General features: G+C 38.5%; 1 protein-coding gene across 4 annotated transcripts in view; it reads left to right on the forward strand.

Moving 5' to 3' along the window:
- PTPDC1 (protein tyrosine phosphatase domain containing 1) overlaps positions 1-17997 on the forward strand; it is a 43582-nt gene extending 25585 nt beyond the window's left edge. For 2 of the 4 annotated variants that reach the window (XM_054036224.1, XM_054036225.1), the window contains exons 4-11: positions 2482-2653; positions 3455-3535; positions 3759-3877; positions 4660-4797; positions 7001-8205; positions 9629-9814; positions 12959-13069; positions 17287-17997. In XM_054036224.1, the coding sequence (XP_053892199.1) occupies positions 2482-2653; positions 3455-3535; positions 3759-3877; positions 4660-4797; positions 7001-8205; positions 9629-9814; positions 12959-13069; positions 17287-17403 (2129 nt within the window). In that variant the 3' untranslated portion in view covers positions 17404-17997. Of the gene's footprint in view, positions 1-1537; positions 1876-2481; positions 2654-3454; positions 3536-3758; positions 3878-4659; positions 4798-7000; positions 8206-9628; positions 9815-12958; positions 13070-17286 lie in introns of those variants that run through there. The other 2 variants (XM_054036227.1, XM_054036226.1) reach the window with 2 other exon arrangements.
- Positions 17998-18950: the final 953 nt, after the last annotated feature.

Here is an 18950-nt window from a genome sequence, read left to right on the forward strand (position 1 = left end):
CTTGCCTTAGCAGTCCTTCGGGTCTAGACATCCACTTAATTCAAAGTGCTAGTTTTTCTTTTTTGAAATTGATAGTAACATGTCAGGTTTAAAAAAAGGGTTTGTAGATAGCAGTAGCCCAGTGGGATGAGGGGAATGCTATTTTGTAATCCTCAATTAGCATGTGATTGGTTGAGGAAGGCATGGCTTGGTAGCAGACACTCATGGGTAACAGCCATGGAGCAGGCTTTAATACTTTCTCTCCTTCCTGACATCAGCATTAGGGTTGGAACAGGGTAGCAAAGGCTCTTGGGCAACAGCAGCACCCAAGGGACTAGATTTTAGATGTTCCTCTTCCCTCCTGCCATCACTGGCAAGTGGTAGGGCTGGGAGCAGCATGAAACCTCTCTTGTACCCTTAGAGGCCAAGTGGTACATCTGTTCAAAATCTAATAACATCCTTCCTGTCTGCACCTAGAAGAAAGAGATTATTGCCTGAGGTTTTTAAACTGGAAAAAAACACTTTTTACTTACCCGGTTTTGTCATGCAAGTTCCACTTAAAGAGGTATCGACTTCCCTTGGTGTATGTACGCAAATCCCAATGACATCAGATGGTAATCGCATGCCCAGATTGAGATTAGAACATGGCCCTAAGAGAGGGCAACAGGAGTAACATGCTTATTGGGTCAGGTTATACTGATTTTTCTTCTATCTTTTCTTTTCTCTACCCTGCTTGTCAAGATCTATAAATTGCACTCTAACAGAGAACTGACAAGATGACTATTATTTTAAATGGTTTTTACAGCCCTTACCCCTGCAAGTGACGGTTTGGCCCTGTGATTTTGAGAGTGCTGAAATCTTTCTGGCCAGCTCAATCTCCCTCTTTAGCATGGAAGCAAAGAGGGAGGCAGCTCATAGCCTGATACCTATCGCTTGAAACTTGGAGCAATCAAATTATATGGCTACTTCTCCCAATAGTCTGCTTTACCTCAACCCAGTAGATCCAAGAGCTTTGGTTAATAAAAACCTCTGCTCTGAAAAAATAAACCTTTTGTTTTCAATAACAAATTGTGTTTTGTTAGTGGATATGAATGGTCCATGAGTGAGCAGTCTGCAATTCATCAGTGAACAATTTCAATAGCAACACACTAATCCCAATCATTACAGAACTAACAATGCATTTTGGAGCAGCTAAGTGGAGGGCAAAAGATGGCAGTGGACTGTCAAACTAATCAGTGGGGGAGTATAGCGTATTTACTTACAGATTTATAGAAAAGCAGTACCCCAAACTACATTTTGATTGTATTTTGGTATATAATATACTGTGTAGTATGTTCTGAATGTACAATAAGTGCAATTTACTAAAATACTCATTTTGTTTCGGAAAATCATCCCAGTCCAGTTGCAGAATTACCTACTTGAAATGCAACTATTCTCATTAGCAGTGGAACAGTTTGTCCCAAGCAGAATCAATTCATATAGAATTTAGCTGCCACAAGGGTAGCTGGCATCAGTGGCTTCATTGTTTGTTACTATGGAGACTGCTCAGCCTATCCTGAATAGCTGTTAGATCACACAGAAAGATACACATCTCTGAGTAACTTCAGCATTGAGCAAGTTGGATTTCAGATCCAGTTTGTTTTCTACGACATTTGTAAAGTGTTGCAAGGGGGTGATCGATCATGGAGGCTTCACCCAGGAGGCGCTCAGCTGTGAATATTTTTAGCAACTTTTTTCAGGGTCGGAGGCATTCTTCCTCTGATCCCTTTCTCCGCATACTTCAAAGGCGCCGGAGCTCAGTTGTAGAGGTCCTCTCATCATCCACACACCGTGTTATGGTGGCCATATCATCTGTAAGCCCTGCAGAGCTGAATGCAACTTTTCCTGAGAAAAAAAGTGAAGTATTTTTAGATTATTGCCAAAAATCATACTTGGGTTTTATAGCTATGTATTATATAACGTGTACTAAAGGTGTATAATCTTATTCAGATGTTTAGATGTATATAAATATATATGAAATATTTAAAATCATTTTATAGTGTTATTGTTTTATTATATATAATTGTATTTACTGATATCTTACTCAGGGCTTAATCTGTGCTTTATTTTTAACTTGTAGAGCATTTCAGTTTAAAACCTTGGTTTCAGAAAATAATTAAAGCAAAAGATAGCTTAATATGTGTTTGTGCAGGCATGCTGTACATTTCTAGATAAAAGGTGACCGTGATATTTGCTTCATCATGGAGGATATCACATACCTAGAATTTCATGAAGAAGGAAACTAAGTTGATGTCATGAATAACAGCACTAATATAAGCTTCAGCACTAATATAAGCAAAGAATGGTATTTTTATTGTGAATCCTTGCTGCTTAAATCTCTTGAAAAATCTTTAATATACTATAGTTTTGTAATTTAAACATTTAAAAGTTTGCTGTATTATATTTTAGGGTAGCGATGATAGTTTGCTAATCTTATGTATTCTGTTTTTCTTTCTGTTGTAGGAAATTCAAGGCGTCCAACCGCAAAATATACTAAAGTAGGGGAACGTCTTCGCCATGTCATTCCTGGTCATATGCAGTGTTCGATGGCATGTGGTGGACGTGCTTGCAAGTATGAAAACCCAGCTCGATGGAGTGACCAAGAGCAAGCCATTAAAGGACTTTACTCTTCCTGGTAATATGCAGTACTCAGTTTCACTAAGCTTAATTGTATTAGCTCCATTAGAGAATTTAGGGTAATAGATTCATATTGCATTTTTCTACCAAATATAGACTGCCAAGTTAAGTACAGTATGTACTGGAATAAAAGGTTAGTTAAAAATTAATACTTAGCAGTAAGCTATAAAGGGCTCCATACAAAGCCCATCAAAGTCAATGAAAGACACACATTGTCTTCAGTGGGCTTTGGCTCAGATCCAAAATAATAAATACCTGTTTACAGATTACATGAATGTTCTAAACTACAGACGTTTTCCCTTGAAATTTAAATACAGCTGTTAAAATATGCTCATTGGTTTAGATTAAAATGAATGAAAACATTTTATTGAAGATAAAATAATATTATATCAATAATAATATTGAAAGCATTTTTTCCATCTGTATGGTCACTGGAATGTATTTTTAAATTAATATTGACATTTTGTAAAAATGAGTTAAGAAGAAACATGTAAAATGTTTCTGAATAGAAATACAGAAATTGTGATCTGGGTAGCCATTGTCTACTTAAGTTTTGTATCATGCTCATCACCATGGTATTTGAGCACCTCTCATAATGGTATTTTGTTATATAACTTAATTGTTTCAGTGGGATTTATAAAGCATGTAATCTGATGAAAGAATTTTCAAAAAAGGTATAAATGCACATTGCTAATTATAGATAGCTCCTGAAAATGGAAAAAAGGTGTATATTTTGGTAGATTACCCATGAAATCATCACAATGAAATATCCATCCAAATTATTAATTTATTTTTTCAGGATAACAGATAATATATTGGCCATGGCTCGACCCTCAACAGAAATTATTGAGAAGTATAACATTATTGAGCAGTTTCAAAGGTAATGAATTTTATTGGTAATGAATTGCTCTAGATCTTACTGATATAATCCCTGATCCATTTTTTCCCTCCTACTTAGATTTGGATTGTTGGTAAAGATCCTTTAATTTAGCAATATGCAGGTAAGCATCCATTCTGCACTTAGGAGAAATGTATGTTTTAGAAAATAAGGGTTAATGAAATTATTGCTGTATATAATGTGACTATTCTGTTCCTTGCTTAAGGTGTGACATAAAAACAGTAATTAACCTTCAGCGTCCTGGGGAGCATGCTAGCTGTGGGAATCCGCTGGAACAAGAAAGTGGCTTTACCTACCTTCCTGAAGCTTTCATGGAGGATGGAAGTAAGTTCACTCCTGCTGCTTTTCCTCATTAATTATTGAGTACAGTACATGCAGATTTTCTGTCACACAGCTTTTGGATTAAGAGCAGTTATATAAGGAATACTATTCACAAAATATAAAAAATTAAATTTATCAAAGTCCAACCTTGGATAATACATTGCTCCCTCTCTCATGTTACTGTTGAGTGAGGTATGTGGTTGGTGTGTTACATTTCAGTAGAATGAGCAGCTAGAGTAGATAGAAGACTATGCCTGGTAAAAAGACAAATGGGAAATGAGCAAAATAATATAGAGCATATTAACTGTGTTTCAGACATGTTTGTGAGTAATGTTGCACTTTGCAAAATGTCTGTTTCTTTGATTTGAAGAGCTTTGTATCAGCAATATCTTTATTTTTTCATACTGCACTGAGTGTATCTGCTTAAGAAAGTTAAGAGCCATTGAATTAAGATTTGCTTTTATGCCCAAACAGAATGTTACACTTTTCCTATATATAGCTCAGTAATTTTAGTATGAATCACTCAGATTTGTTATACCTTTTCCATTCCAGCTGAGCTTTAGTCTGAAACATCTTAACTACCTCAGCATGTCCATGAAATTCTCACAGCAAGCTCTTTCTGAAATGTGAAAATAATCTGTTTCAAACAAATATATATAGTCAGGCCTATTCGGATTATTTTTATTTTTTCAGTACTTTCATTTAAGACTAGTCATTTCTCTTCTGCATATGGAACAAAAGATTTAACATTGTGTACTAAAGAAAACAATTCTCTCTCTTTTTAGTTTATTTTTATAATTTTGGATGGAAGGATTATGGCGTGGCATCTCTCACTACTATACTGGATATGGTAAAAGTGATGGCTTTTGCCTTGCAGGAAGGGAGGGTAGCTGTTCATTGTCATGCAGGACTTGGCCGAACAGGTATGTGTTCAACTTAAAAAATTAATGTGAACTTATTTTCTGTAGGTACAAAAAAATGGCAGATATACAGTTTAAACAAACCTATAATGATTTATATTTATCACTCTGAGGAGGTATACTGTGAAGTGATTAAACTTGCAAACAAAATTTATTTGTAAAAAATAAGAGTCATTCTGTCATAGGCAGCAAAAGGACAAAGTTAACAATTATGAGCTGTGAACCAAAAGGTTAGAGAAACTTTGAATCCACGTAACAATCTCCCAGCAATATTGAAACTGTACAGCCTCCTCACCTAGGCAGCTGCTACTCCACATAGTCTTCAATTAAGAAAATAATTCACCTTGTGCTTTTCTGGTCTTGAATAGAGTTATCTATGGTTACCCTCCCAACTCAGACCTTCGGTCTTTGGAGCTTTTTTCTTTTGGGTTTGAGGATGTTAAAGGTTGCACTTACTTCTGACCCCTCCCCATATATGTCTCTTTGCTTGGCCCCATCTCTGCAATAGGCACCATTGCTCCATGTGGGTGTGAGGAGTTTGAAAATGATGCAACTGTGCTGCAAACGCAGTTGAGAGAGAAATTGGCATTTTTTTAAAATGTGTAGGGAGGCTGAGAAAAAACCTTTAAGCACTCAGAGATGGCATTTAACAAAGTTAATACAAGCTAAGGGGAGATTTAATTTCTTATTTAAAAGGGGGGAAAAGCCCTAAACCTTAGTCTTCCACGGAGTAGCCACCTCAATTTCAAATTCTCTTACATCCACCGAATGACCGCAATGGCTGACCTATATCAAAGTAAGGGAAAATGGCTAGGAAGGAGATCAGTGAAACAGCTGCAGGCCTCAAATCCTTGCAGCCAGAAGAAAAGATCTCATTTTGGAGATCTGAGATACAAACAGCTGTATATGCAAGAAATAATAAAATAGGTAGGCTTAGAAAGCAAAAAAAATCCACCTGTGGCTGCCGGAGCCTCTCAGGGAACAGGGAGAGCAAAAAGCTAGGTGCTATGGCTCACCAATCTCCTTTGTAATAATGATGCTTCTACATTTTGAATATATTTTAGATTAATCGGGGGGAGGTGGTTTGAGCATTGGCCTGCTAAACCCAGGGTTGTGAGTTCAATCCTGGAGGGGGCCACGTAGGACTCAGGGGCAAAATCAGTACTTGGTCCTGCTAGTGAAGGCAGGGGGCTGGACTCAATGACCTTTCAAGGTCCCTTCCAGTTCTAGGAGATAGAATATCTCCATTAATTTAATTCAAATTTAATGAATTAGCACCAGTGTGTAGCTATTAGAGAAAACGGGCTTTTCTCAGGTATGCTAATAGCACAAGGTATCCCCCTGATTTATGCATATAGAACTTCCCCTATAAGGACTACCCTTGAAATCAATCAATGGGAGTCTTTACTTTATTGGGAGGTGAATGAGGCCCCATGTTGTCTGACAGGCACATACTTTGTCAAGGCTATTCTTATGTTAATTTCTTAATTCATTTGGGAAGATTTCCACACGTACTTTTGGGTGCATGTACAAAATTGAAGTAACTTATAACAGAGAACATAAAAAGCCAGAAACATGACCTCATCCCAAATCCACACATTAGTGACTCCCTCCTACCACCTAGTGTTACCTACTGATCCTTCTGTCCCACAAAAGCTTGGAACAGAAGACTAGTTTTAGAGTATGATTTGAAGGCTAACATTCTGGTTCTGGTGGGCCAAAAGTGGAAGTGAATTCCAGAGAACCCTTCACTGAAAATGCGATTTACATGAGTATCCTTTTACTGGTGGATAAACTAACAGTGGGAGTCAAGTTTAATTATTTCCCACTGTACGTACCAGGTACAGGATCAACTTGGGCAGCCAGCAGCAACAGGGGAAACATAAGAGACTGGAAAGTGGTTGAGATTCAGGGAGGAAAAAGCAGCAAAAGGAAAAGGAGATGGCACAAGAATGGTCAGTGTTGGCCATCTGGGGGATTACCAGTAACCTAGTACTAAAGCAGTTAATCTGTCTTATCGAGACAAGTGCTTATCTAGTTCTTATTGCACTCTGATGCTTGTATTATGATGCAAAAATTGCATATACACTTAGTTAGACAATAGCACACTATGAATTGGGCATAAAAATTACATCCTTATGTGTGTGTATTAATTTTTATTTTATAATGTATTAACATGTTAACCATTTGTCTTTACATTTTCTAGGTGTTTTGATAGCTTGTTACTTAGTTTTTGCAACAAGAATGACTGCAGATCAAGCAATTCTTTTTGTTAGGGCAAAAAGGCCTAATTCTATTCAAACCAGAGGTCAGTTAGTGTGTGTAAGAGAATTCACTCAATTTTTGATCCCTCTAAGAAATGTGTTTGCTTGCTGCGAGCCCAAAGCACATGCAGTTACTCTGTCCCAGTATCTGATCCGTCAGAGGCATCTGCTCCATGGCTATGAAAGTAGACATCTCAAGTATGTGCCAAAACTTGTTCATCTAGTTTGCAAGCTGCTGTTGGACTTGGCTGAAAACAGGCAAGTGATAGAGGAGGAATTGTTAGATATACCAGATCTCTCTTCTGAAATTGAAGAGGCTGTTTCTCAGTTGGACTCTACACAGCTAGATAAAGAGTTAACAAGACAGAACAGTGACACATCAGAGCCATTCTCCCACTCAGTAGTGGGAAATGTCACTTTTGAGACCCAGGATTCTGTTCTCTCCCATGAGCACAAATATGATCCTCTTTGGAAGAGGCGGAATGTTGAATGCCTTCAGCCTTTGACTCATTCAAAAAGACGTCTAAGCTATAGTGACTCAGATTTAAGGAGAACTGCATTTCTCTTGGAACAAGGAGAAACTCCATGGACAGTGCCTGCACAAGTACCACTCTTTGACAAACTTAAGCAGCAGAACACTAGGGAACATTTTCTCTCTTCAGGCATTCAGACTCCTCAGCTGGATTTAAACAAAGAGGCCTTAGTTCGTAGTACATTTATTTTCTGGAGTCAAGGTAAATTCAGTTTAGATGGACAAAACAATTTCTATACAAAAAAATCGCCAAAAGAAGTGCAGCGTAGTAAAACCTTTTCCTCAGGTTTTGAACGTGTACACAATGACAGGGAAGCAAGAACACCAAAATGTAGTTTTGCAAAGGAAATTGGTCACAGAAAGAAGCGAGAGACTAATGTGTATGGCAGAAGAATTTGTGCATCTGAGGACTCTGATAATTCTGCTTTAGAAGAAGAATCATCTATTGGATATGAAAGTCAAGATAGTAAAGACCTATTGGAAGCAGTTCCATACATTGTTTTGCAATCAGAATTAAGTCTGGAAGCACGAAGAATTTTGGCAGCTAAAGCCCTTGCAAATCTGAATGAATTTATGGGAGAGGAGGAAGTGAAACAGAAGGTAGAAATGTGGCAGGTATTACTTTTTCTAAAATATTATTCAATATTGTGTATTTATTACATGTATATTTAAAGTATAAACAGCAGCAAAAATTCCACTGCTAGCTTCTGAGAGAAGTCTTTGACACCTGTATAAATTATACACATGCTCTGATATTGAAATTGCCAGTCACCTAAATAAAAGGCTCTTGCTTCAACAAAAATATTATATAGTCAGAGGCTTGAGGTTTGACAACAACAACAACAACAACAAAAAACTAGCAAAATTTCACTTTACTGTTAACATCTAACAGAAAGGTAGAAAAATTCTTTCTGTATGTGTTTATTCAGTCAGTTTAAAATCAGTTGATAGCTATAGTCGTAACATTGTTGGTAACATAAAAGTGCCTCAAGATTTTAGGTTAGAGCCAGGTCAGAGCTTTCTCACAGCTTGTCACAGGATTTTGTGTGTAAATGAGTAAGAGAATTTAGTAGAAATTTAACTGCTTAAAATCATCAAAACCATATCCTCCTGAACCCATTTGATTTGAAATAGGAATCAAAAGCTGTTTCATATATTCCACGTATAATTGGAGGGCACTGGACTGTACAATGTGCTATTCGTGTTGCCGTTTTGGTCTAAAGAGCCACTTGCATCGCAGCCAATTAATGTTGACAGTTTTGTAAAACAGTACCAGCCCTGATAGAGTTAACAAGGGTCTGAGAGGCCAGTTGGGTTACCTGGCATCACCTACAAGAGGGAGGACCAAGATTAATTAAGAATGAAGCCCAGCTAGGGAAGGGCTGGAATAGCACTATAAAGCCAGGAGGGATAGCAGAAGGGAGGTGCAGTCACTCCCTGGGATGAGGGAAGTTGTCAGGGACCAGGAGGAGAGTAAGTCCTGAGATTCTGCCCTGGAGTAAGAAGTCTAGCAAGTCGGCTCCCATGGTAAAACCAGAAACAGGCAAGGGAAGGCAAAAGGCTGGGTAAGAGGGAGCCAGCAACTGGGACAGGGACTGATTAGACCTGGATTGCTGGTTTTAAGGTCTCTCTGGGCTGGAATCCGGTATAACTCATGGGTTCCCCTGCCAGCTGCTGGTATAGTGGCTCTTGAGCCCCAGGCTGGGGTTGGACACCATCTTAAGAAGGCATTTGGAAGTGGTCCTGTTGGACTTTGTAATCCTGGAAAGGGGTGGACTAAACAGTGACCTCGCTGGAGGGCCAACGTACCAGAATAAAGACTATTGCAGAGCGAACAGAAGGGGTGACCTAATGCTGTGAGATCTACTTTCCCAGTTCTAGGCAGGAGAAGGTACAATGAGTGGGAACCCCATTATAGGAGGAAATATATTCATGAGGCTGATAAATGTCTCTTTTGTGCACAAGTCTAACAAGTGCTGCTAAAAGCAAAGAAAATCTTAGCAAAAGTAAATAGATGGTGCATTTTTATTTTTGTTAGAAAGAACTGAATTCTCGAGATGGAGCTTGGGATAGAATTTGTGCCGAGAGAGATCCTTTTGTCCTTTGCAGCTTGATGTGGTCCTGGATAGAGCAACTAAAAGAACCTGTTATAACCAAAGAGGATATTGACATGTTGTCAAAAAAATGCACAGAATCACCAGAAACTCTTAATTTACTAGCAAAGGTAAACACTATATATGTCAATTCATTATTTTACTGAAAAGTACAGTTTATTAACTCAAGCTTTGCATCAGTGGCCCTTAAACAAGGAATTTACATTTTTAAAGGTAACTTGCAATAAAACAAATTTCAAGCTCCATAAAAATCAAATGAAAATGTATCTTGATAGTTCACAGTAAGTTTTAATCAATGCTTAGATGCTCTGGTGATGGGTGCTTTAGAAAAATCCAAGATAGATAAAATCTTAGAGCTCTAGTCAATAGAAACTTGATTTCCATGTGTGCTGGCTGGAGGTACCACAGCCTGCTGCAACTTGAAATTCAGAGAGACAGAAGGCAAGAAACTCTTTCCCTTTAGCTTTCCCTAACACCAGGTCTGGCAACAGTGCTTAATATTGACCACATTATAGTCCTATGCATCTTCAAAGTGCTGTGCAAACATCTAATCCTGTAGCACTGAGAGGGTTGGTGCAGCGGATGTGAGGAACTGACAAATCCAAGTAGTAAATGCTTCAGTAGTCTGGCCAAGTTCCATTACATAAATCAAAGTTCTGGACTTCCATATTCTCAAATCATGATGGGGAATGTGTCATTCTGCTCTGAAACATTTGCATTATGTTTTCTATAAAGGGATAAATATATCCTTTTAGCTATTCTCCCTTTTCAGAACATTTCCTTATGAAGCGAGTTTGTGTTCTAGAATTCTCAGTCACATGACAAATCTTCCAGTACTTTGGGTGTTCTTTTTCTTTCTGGATTATTTGTGTAGAAAGTAGGGCACATTCTAATACCCCCCTCTGCTCACAGTTACACATTTCCTCGAGCAGCAGGTGGCGATTGCCTTCTCTGCAGTCCACTTCCATGACATTCAGCTTCTCTCAGTTCAGGGTTTTGAAATGTCATGCTTCTTCCTGAACTCAGTTCATCAGGGTTTTATTATTTTGGCTGAAGAAAAGATAAAGTAACCACTTAATTCCTGAAGGTAAACTAACCATCAAAATTAATTATTTTATCTTACCCATTTGTTGTTTATCTTTCTACATTAGTTGTTGTAATGTATGTTTCCCCTTAAAAGCTGCCTGCCCAAGTGGAGATTATCTCCCCCAAGATCTGGTGGCAAGCCTAATGTGAAAGAGGAGATCAGCTGCCTTCAGAACACCGTTTCCCTCATCCACCCAGACACTTTTTTTGGTACCCCTCAGAGACCCTTCTGTGGGGTTGTGATCCACACTGGAAAGGGAGTTGGGCAGGCCAGGGGTGGGAGTGGGATGTTAATTGAGGAGAAAGGCTTAGGAGTATATACTTCCCTGGGCCCTATAGTCTTTCCTAGGAAAAGATAATACTATCTGGCGCTGTATAATTTTTTGTGCCCTTTCACAATAGGGATTCCCCAAGTTAGGGGGTGGAGTCTAAGTGGACAGCCATGGGTAGGAGAGTCCATAGTACCATGCATCTATTGGAACGGTACTGTCAAAGAGTGGGGCTTGGGAAACCTTGGGGGGGGGGGGTGGGGAGAGGGGGAGAGGAAAGCCTGTGCATGGATAGACCTGATCTCCTAGATGTTTCAGAGGATCCATGGGGTTTGTGTCACAGGGCAACCCACGTTCTGCAGGAGAACTGTTGCAATAGTTGCGCCTACAAGTTTTACCCCAATTGTGGTCTCAGTTGTAAGAAGTGAGTGAAAGTTCATAAAATGTCCCAATAACCTATAATAAACATTGATGGAGAAAAGGTGCAGAAGGGAGACAGACTGAATTAGTCCAAACAAAAAGGCCTACCGAAACAACTCAAGAATTGTGTTACGATCATGTCTCATAACAAGAGAAGCATGGGACCAGATATCAGTGAACCAAAATTGTTGGAAATTAGGCCTAATTGGTGGGCAAAAAAATAGTAGGATGGATTATTCTACTCATCACTCCCTTTTGGAGTCCTTAAAAGATTTTGAAGGAAAGTTGGGATGGACATAAACGTTGGATGACTGAAAGAGAAAGGAAGGGGAAGAGTGAGTTTCATCATGGTAATGGCTGCCATTCCCACCCTCTCCTGAAATATCAGGATCCAGCGTGACACCACTGTGCCTCCTTCATCCTAATCCTGAGAGATGTTCTGATCATACTGGCCCAGAGAAAGGGAGCCAGGTGACATTGGCACCTTCAGTAACTCTGGCTAAAGACTGTCAACCTCCCTCACTCCCGTTGTCTGTCCTTTTCCTTTCCCTCCTTATTTCGTCTCTTTCCTATCTCTTTCCTTTTTCTTTCTGTTTAATAAGAGCTGGGTTAGCTGGTCAAGACTATATTTCATAACACTCCTGTAAGCCTGTGGCCAGAAAGAGGCAGCTAAAAGCAATTTCCTGAACATCCCAATGCTAGTACAAGTTTACCAAGTCTCAGAAAGGCCATGTGCTGTGGCCTTTATTTTTTCCAGCAGTGAGATTACAAGCAAAAGTTGACACCAGACTCTGGTGACCAGAGACAGAAGCTGCATTTTCTATCTTTGCTATTCTTCTCTCTTCCCTCTTGTGTGTGTTTGTCTTGTTTTGTTTTTTAGAAAATGGGATCAGACTTTAACAGCAACAACAACAATTCCAGCCCCTCTGAATTAACTTCTTTTTTTCCCCAAAAAGGACAGTTACCATTTCTATCATCATCTTAAAGACTTTCAATATGGGTTTTTCTTTCTAAAAATTCTCTACAGTTAAAGGGAACAAGAGAGATCATTAAATGAAAGCTTTAATACTTTACATTTCAAATGCTGTAACAGTTTCTCTCCCCACCCCACCCCTTTTTTTTTTTTTGGTGTGTATATCTTTAATGGTGTATTTGCCATGGTACTAAGCAGGCTTAGGTCTCTGTATACCAAACCCTGAACTTTGCTTGAAACTGTTTAATATTGGACTGTTTCAGGGTATGTTGACACCTTTGGCCCATATATTTCATCAAAATTAACACAACAGAACCTCCCTTCCCATTATTGAACAATTATGTAAGAACTCTGCAGGAGAATCCTTGTGGAATTTATTCCCCTGGATTTTATTGCAAGTGCGGGTAATGTGGTCTACAGTTCTCGGAGTACTTTTAACAATTATTTAAATGTTTTCCTTGAAAATGTTTCCTTTTTAATAACTTTATATTTCTTTTACCCACTAGGAACAATATCAGACTATTCTTTGTATTTTCCATTGTGTAGTGAATTTACAGACAATACCAGCTGATGTGGAGGAAGCCTTATTTACCCGGGCCATTAAAGCTTTCACTAAGGCAAGTAGCAACTCGCCCATGAAATTGTGATTGTGTTGCAGATTATGGAGGATGAAGTAATAGTCTTAGCCAAAAATTTTACTAATTCATTAATAGTTATTATACTGACACTTATCTGCTTCAAAGTATAAAAGTTTTGTCATAGCAAATCCTCTCCTAAGCACAGAAAAATACTCCACACAGGTCAACTGTGGGTGTTGAGTATTGAATGGAGTAAAAATAGTGCCTTCGAACAGTATTTCTTTATTCTCTGGCTTCATTTTTATGTCTTGCTAGGCCACTTCCACTGGATAGAAGTTGAAGTTAGACTATTTCAAACTGGAAATAAAGCACACACTTTTAACTGTGAAGATAATTAGCCTTCTTTTGTTTGAGTCTCCCCCAGTACCAAGGTGGAGATTTACATGGCTAAGACTATCTCTGGGCTTTAAAATCTGCCCTGCTTTTGAGCAGCTATAGTTGTGAAGGATGGACATGTTAAATATATTTTTTGTTTAGGAGAGTAACAAATTACAGACAAATGTTCAATTTACAAATCATTTTCTGAGCACACGCAGAGAGCTTATGCCATGTTTGTTTAAAAATGTTTGATGCAAAAGTCAAATCAATGAAGAGCTTTTTGGACTCTGAAGGCTCTTCTTTAAAGCAATATGCTGCTTTAAAATCAGCTTGTGTCTTTGGAGGCTTCTGACACTGCAGCTAGGACAATGGCTACTGCAATAACTATATGCAGAACATCCTGGCTGCAATAGTAAGGAATTCCAAAAGAGGGTCACATCATAGGAACATAAGAACAGCCATACTGGGTCAGACCAATGGTCCATCTAGCCCAGTGCTAGATGCTTCAGAGGGAATGAACAGAAGAGGGCAGTTTCGAGTGATTGGTCCCATGTTGTCCAAGCCCAGCTTCTGGCAGTTGGAAGTTTAGGGACACTCTGAGCATTGGATTGTGGGTGACTGAGGACCTTCCTTTTGAGGGCCACGATCTTTTCATCTTGAAGACTGATTAGGTGCTTCATGCATTGAAGAACTCGAGAGCAACCTTTTGATCTTTTGGCCTCTGTATTGCATACCAGAGGAAAAAGGAAACAAAACCTCTGACCTTCTCAAAACAGAGATTTCCATCTTCTTATTCATACCAGCAAAGAACTTCTGAATTGTACAAGGGAAAAAAAACTCTTTTAAGAAGAGAAAAGCCCTCTATCTACTATTAATGTGCATTCATCATAGGGCCAAAGGCTGCGGGTTTGATGCCAGGGTCAAGAGTTGTGAGCTAGTTTGTTGAGAATCTATGCCCTTTCTCCCCTCTCTTTGGCAGTTGCCTTGTTTGCAGATGCATGGGCTTCAATTAGTACCAACCAGTGCGTCTTAGAAGTTATCCTGCAAGAGTATTCAATTCAGCCCCAGTCTATGCCAATTCTGCATTCTCTTCCCTGTCTCTTTTCAGGGACACTTAACACAATGGTCTGGTACAGGAGGAGATAGATACTCTTCAGGGTGTGATTGAGATGGTGCCTTTAGGGTTGTGTGGCAAGGGCTTCTATTCCCACTACTTCCTCATTCCAACAAAGAAAGGAGGGTGGTATTCTATATTAGATCTCAGAGGGCCCAACAAACTCATCTGGAGCTTCAAATCTCAGATGACCACCTTTTTCTTCAGTAATTCCTTCTCTAGATCCCATGAACTGGTTTGCAACTCCTGACTTGCAGGATGCTTACTCCCATATGGCAAAACATCCAGCTCTCAGGAAGCTTCTTCATTTCATGGTCAGTGGACATTATTGCCAGATCAGAGTCCTTCAGTCTCTCAACAGCTCTGAGTGTGTTTGCCAAATGCTTTTCAGTGGGAGCAGCTATGCAGAGGAGACAAGGCATTCACATGTATCCCTATCTCATTGACTTTTTATGGCTTTTGGTAGCAAATCTAAAGGTCATGCTGTATCCTCTGAGGCTCTTGAAGTGGGTTTCAGACTATATGAAGATATCCTATGCATTGAATAAACTACCCCTTCCTTCTAGCGTTAGGGCATACTTTATTAGAGCTCAGTCTACATCTGTAACTTGTTTCAGGGGAATCCCTGTTTCTGAGATTTGTAGGGCAGCTGCTTGGAGTTCTGTTCATACATTTACCAATCAACGTTTCATTGTGGTAGCCTCTAGATCAGATATCCAATTTGGCAAGGCTATCCTAGTTATTTTAAATAGGACTCCTATCACTCACCTCCTTGAGAGGTAGCTGTTAGCCAGTCACCTACAGTGGGAACTATGTGGACAAATGCTTGAAGAAAGAGGTTACTTAACTGACAGCAACTGGAGTTTAAAGTGCTTTCCCCTCCTCCCCCCATGGATCCCATTTCCCCCCCCAGATACAGAGTCCTTTACCAGATAGTCTATACTAGTGAAGGAACTGAGTGGTGGTTGGGGCCGCTTTGCTCTTTATAGTCTCAGAGGGGCATAACTGAAACTGTTGGCTAAAAGATTCTTGGCTTGTATGCATGGGCATGCAAACCTACACTGGGATCTGTGCATACAAAAGCATAGTAAATTTCAGTTACTGTAATGTAAGTCACCTCTCATTGTGTATTGGCAGGCCTCAAGCAAAAACCAGGTAGAATATTCATTTTCTGCTCATGCTTTTTCCTTGGGCATATTTCAGCCTCCCTTAGGGGAAGTTAAGCTTCACTAATAAGGCTGGCATCACTGTTTGATTCGGTTTGGATTCCCCTCCCCCTCCCCTACCCCCACTTCCACCCCCACTCCGATAAGTCTTCCCTCCTCAGTAATTAAGATTAACATTGTCCTCAACTTTATCTAAACTAACTAAGATGCTTTTTTCCGGCCCATGACCTAGTGATTATGGAAGAGTTGTGTATGTTGTTCCTGTAATCAATTAGGGTGGTGCCTGCAAATTATCTAAGTATCGCTGAAGGAATATTTGGTAATATTATAGTTTTACAAATGAAGGTCATTTGCACTAACTATAGAAACTATAGCCCCAGTATTTCAGAGCCTCAGTGTGTATAATGTATAGAATAGAAACCTGTTCTAGTCAGATCAAAATATGGTTTAGGTGAAATAAGATTAGAAAAGGAGTAACAATGTACACTTGTTAAGCCCACACACCATGAACAGTAAAGCTAGTAGTGTGCACAGAACTCTGCATTTAGTGGGTCAGATCCTCAGCTGGGGTAACTTGATGTAGCTCCATTGTCAAATACTGGTTATTTTTTGTAGGGCCCATCCTTCCATGCCAGTTATCATGGAGGGCAGAGGAAACATGCAACATGTGAAATCTATAACTATTACTGTTTTGTCCCCCTGGCCAGGAACTAAGGCTTCCAAACCATTACCTGTAGATCATCCAAGAACTGTTCACATGGATTTGTCTGGTCTCCAATCTGCCTCCCAGATTCACCATTTTCAACTAGACCCTGGATAGTATGGTTTCATAACCCATGCTCTCAAGCACTCCATGTGCTGCAACAGCCTTCTGAACTCCCCTCACATGAAGGAGAAAGTAGTGCCAATGAATAGAACTCAAATTGTATTCGTTTGTGCAATGTTCTCTTGCAGGTTTGGGTGGAGTGAAAGAATCCAGAGCCTAACAATTTCTCCCAATCTTCCATGTCCATGGAACTAGAATTCTGCTGGGTAGGGATACAAAGGGGAACATGTAGCAGAAATGAAGTCCCCTCCCCCGTTCCATGGATGCATGGTCTCCATCCACATACACAGGTGGTGGGGAGCATGGGATATATACATATAAACAAGTGATTAGAAAAGCAGACATAAAGGTTTGTGAGGGTTAAATATAGTCATACGGTGGGTTCGGGTGATGGTGAACTCAGAGCATCTTTCCTCTGATAAAGTATTTGAAATAATTTGAAAAGAAGGATCATATATAACGCACAGCCACGATTCAGCTAGTAGCCATTCAGACTGTAGACATGAGCATGACATCTCTCCTCCTAACTCTTTTATTTCTAACTGCCATTTTGTTTTAACCTGTCAATAGATAGAACTGAAGTACTCTGCGATAGTTGTTCAGACCTGTAGTGATTTATGAAAAATACCTGTTTCCTGGTTTAAAATAAGTATATGAAAATGCATCTGGTACTTTGTATTTTAAAATATGTATTATTTAGTGTTTTCTGTCTGTATTGTGCCATGTCATACAGTACTGTAAAACATTAAAATTAATTTCTCCCTTTTCCTAGATAAGTTTGGATTCTGAAAATGGACCACAGGTTTACAACACTCTGGGAAAACTATTTAAACAAATACTGGAAGCAAAAAGAAAGGAGGCCAAAAAAGAAACAGATAACCCCTCTTGATGTTTACACAGTTATGCTGGGGATTTCAGTGGTCCTGTCAAATTATCTTTCATTTACCAGCTACAGTATTTTGTGCTAATTGGCATGTACTGACCAAATTTTAGTTTTAGTTAAAGAACTTTTTTAAAAAAAGGGAGCTGTAGTGAGCCTTATTCCATTTACAGATTTAAAAGTTGATATTTTAATGAGCTGCTACTGTGTGATTGTACTGTAGCATTTGGTTTGAAGCAATATGCTTTTATATTGTGAACTCTGTTTTAAAACTATATTTATTGATTTAGAAGTCTCATCAATAAGCTATATTTTTTTATGTTAAACAGTTGCCACAATGTCAGTGCCATGTTATATAATGATTTAATGTATTAATATTTATGTATTAATGTTTACATTAATGATATTTCATTTTACTTTACAGTGAATAAATACTGACAAGATTCTGATGTATTTATTGGGTTCTTTGGAAATCTTAAAATAAGATTAGTTGTAATAGTAAAGAAATTTGTAGGAAAAAAATCCTTTATAAATAGGCTGTAGTAAATCACCACATGTCTTAATGTTGTTTTCTTGTGTGTCTTAAAAAAAAAAAAAAAACAACCCTAACAAGCATTTAACTTTTCAGTGTATGTTGCTTATTTACCAACTTTTATATATTTTTTAGGTATTTTAATATAAAAGGTTTCTGAAATTTTATTTTTAATGGAAAGTTGAATGTATGTTAAGGTGTTTGAAAGGAAAGAGTAATCTTTTCCAACTGGCTAAAGAAACCTATAGATGGTTACCTCATTTGAAAAGTTATTTAAATTTGAAACCTTATCCAAAGGCCTCATTCTTTACTCACGCTGAGTCATAACTTACATGAGTAACCTATAAAAATGAAATCAATTAAAACCTTAAATGTAAAAAGTGTATTGCAGATGCTAAAGTATTGTGTTGCTTTTTTGTATCTTTGAATGAGATGTCATTTTCTATTTCTTTTATTAAAGACATCTGTGTATATTCCAAAAAACAATTTCTGTTTATGGATTAGGATTCAGGTTGGTTCCCCAATTTGCAGGGTTACAGCTCATATGGTAAGATAAGCTTAAAAAAATCCTTTCCTGTTCTAAAATATTTAGCTATACAACACCATCAGTGACTGCATATATTCAGTTAAAAATAAGACTGTTTGCTATGTTAATAATTTATAAATGCTAACTGCAAGATAACTCCATAAACCAAATTCAGAGCCAAGCAAAACAGTTCCTGTCTTTATAGAATGATCTTAAAATGTGTACATGTGAAAGTAAAATACTGTATAAGAATCACACCCAAAAAACTTTGTAAACTAAAACTCTAGAAAATCACCAGTTAAGGCAATACTAACATCCAGAATACCCTCAATTTACATGCCTTTATCATCGATATATAATACCCAAGTGCATTCACAGGTTTCACAGCTCCACAAGAAATTATTTTCAACTTCCAGCGTTCAAAAACTTATAAAGTACAGATCCAATTCCTCAGTATCACATGCCTAGCCTTCATTCCAAACTCAGAATGGTTTAGGT

Source organism: Malaclemys terrapin, chromosome 7 (assembly GCF_027887155.1).
Source record: "Malaclemys terrapin pileata isolate rMalTer1 chromosome 7, rMalTer1.hap1, whole genome shotgun sequence".
Taxonomy (NCBI): domain Eukaryota; kingdom Metazoa; phylum Chordata; order Testudines; family Emydidae; genus Malaclemys; species Malaclemys terrapin.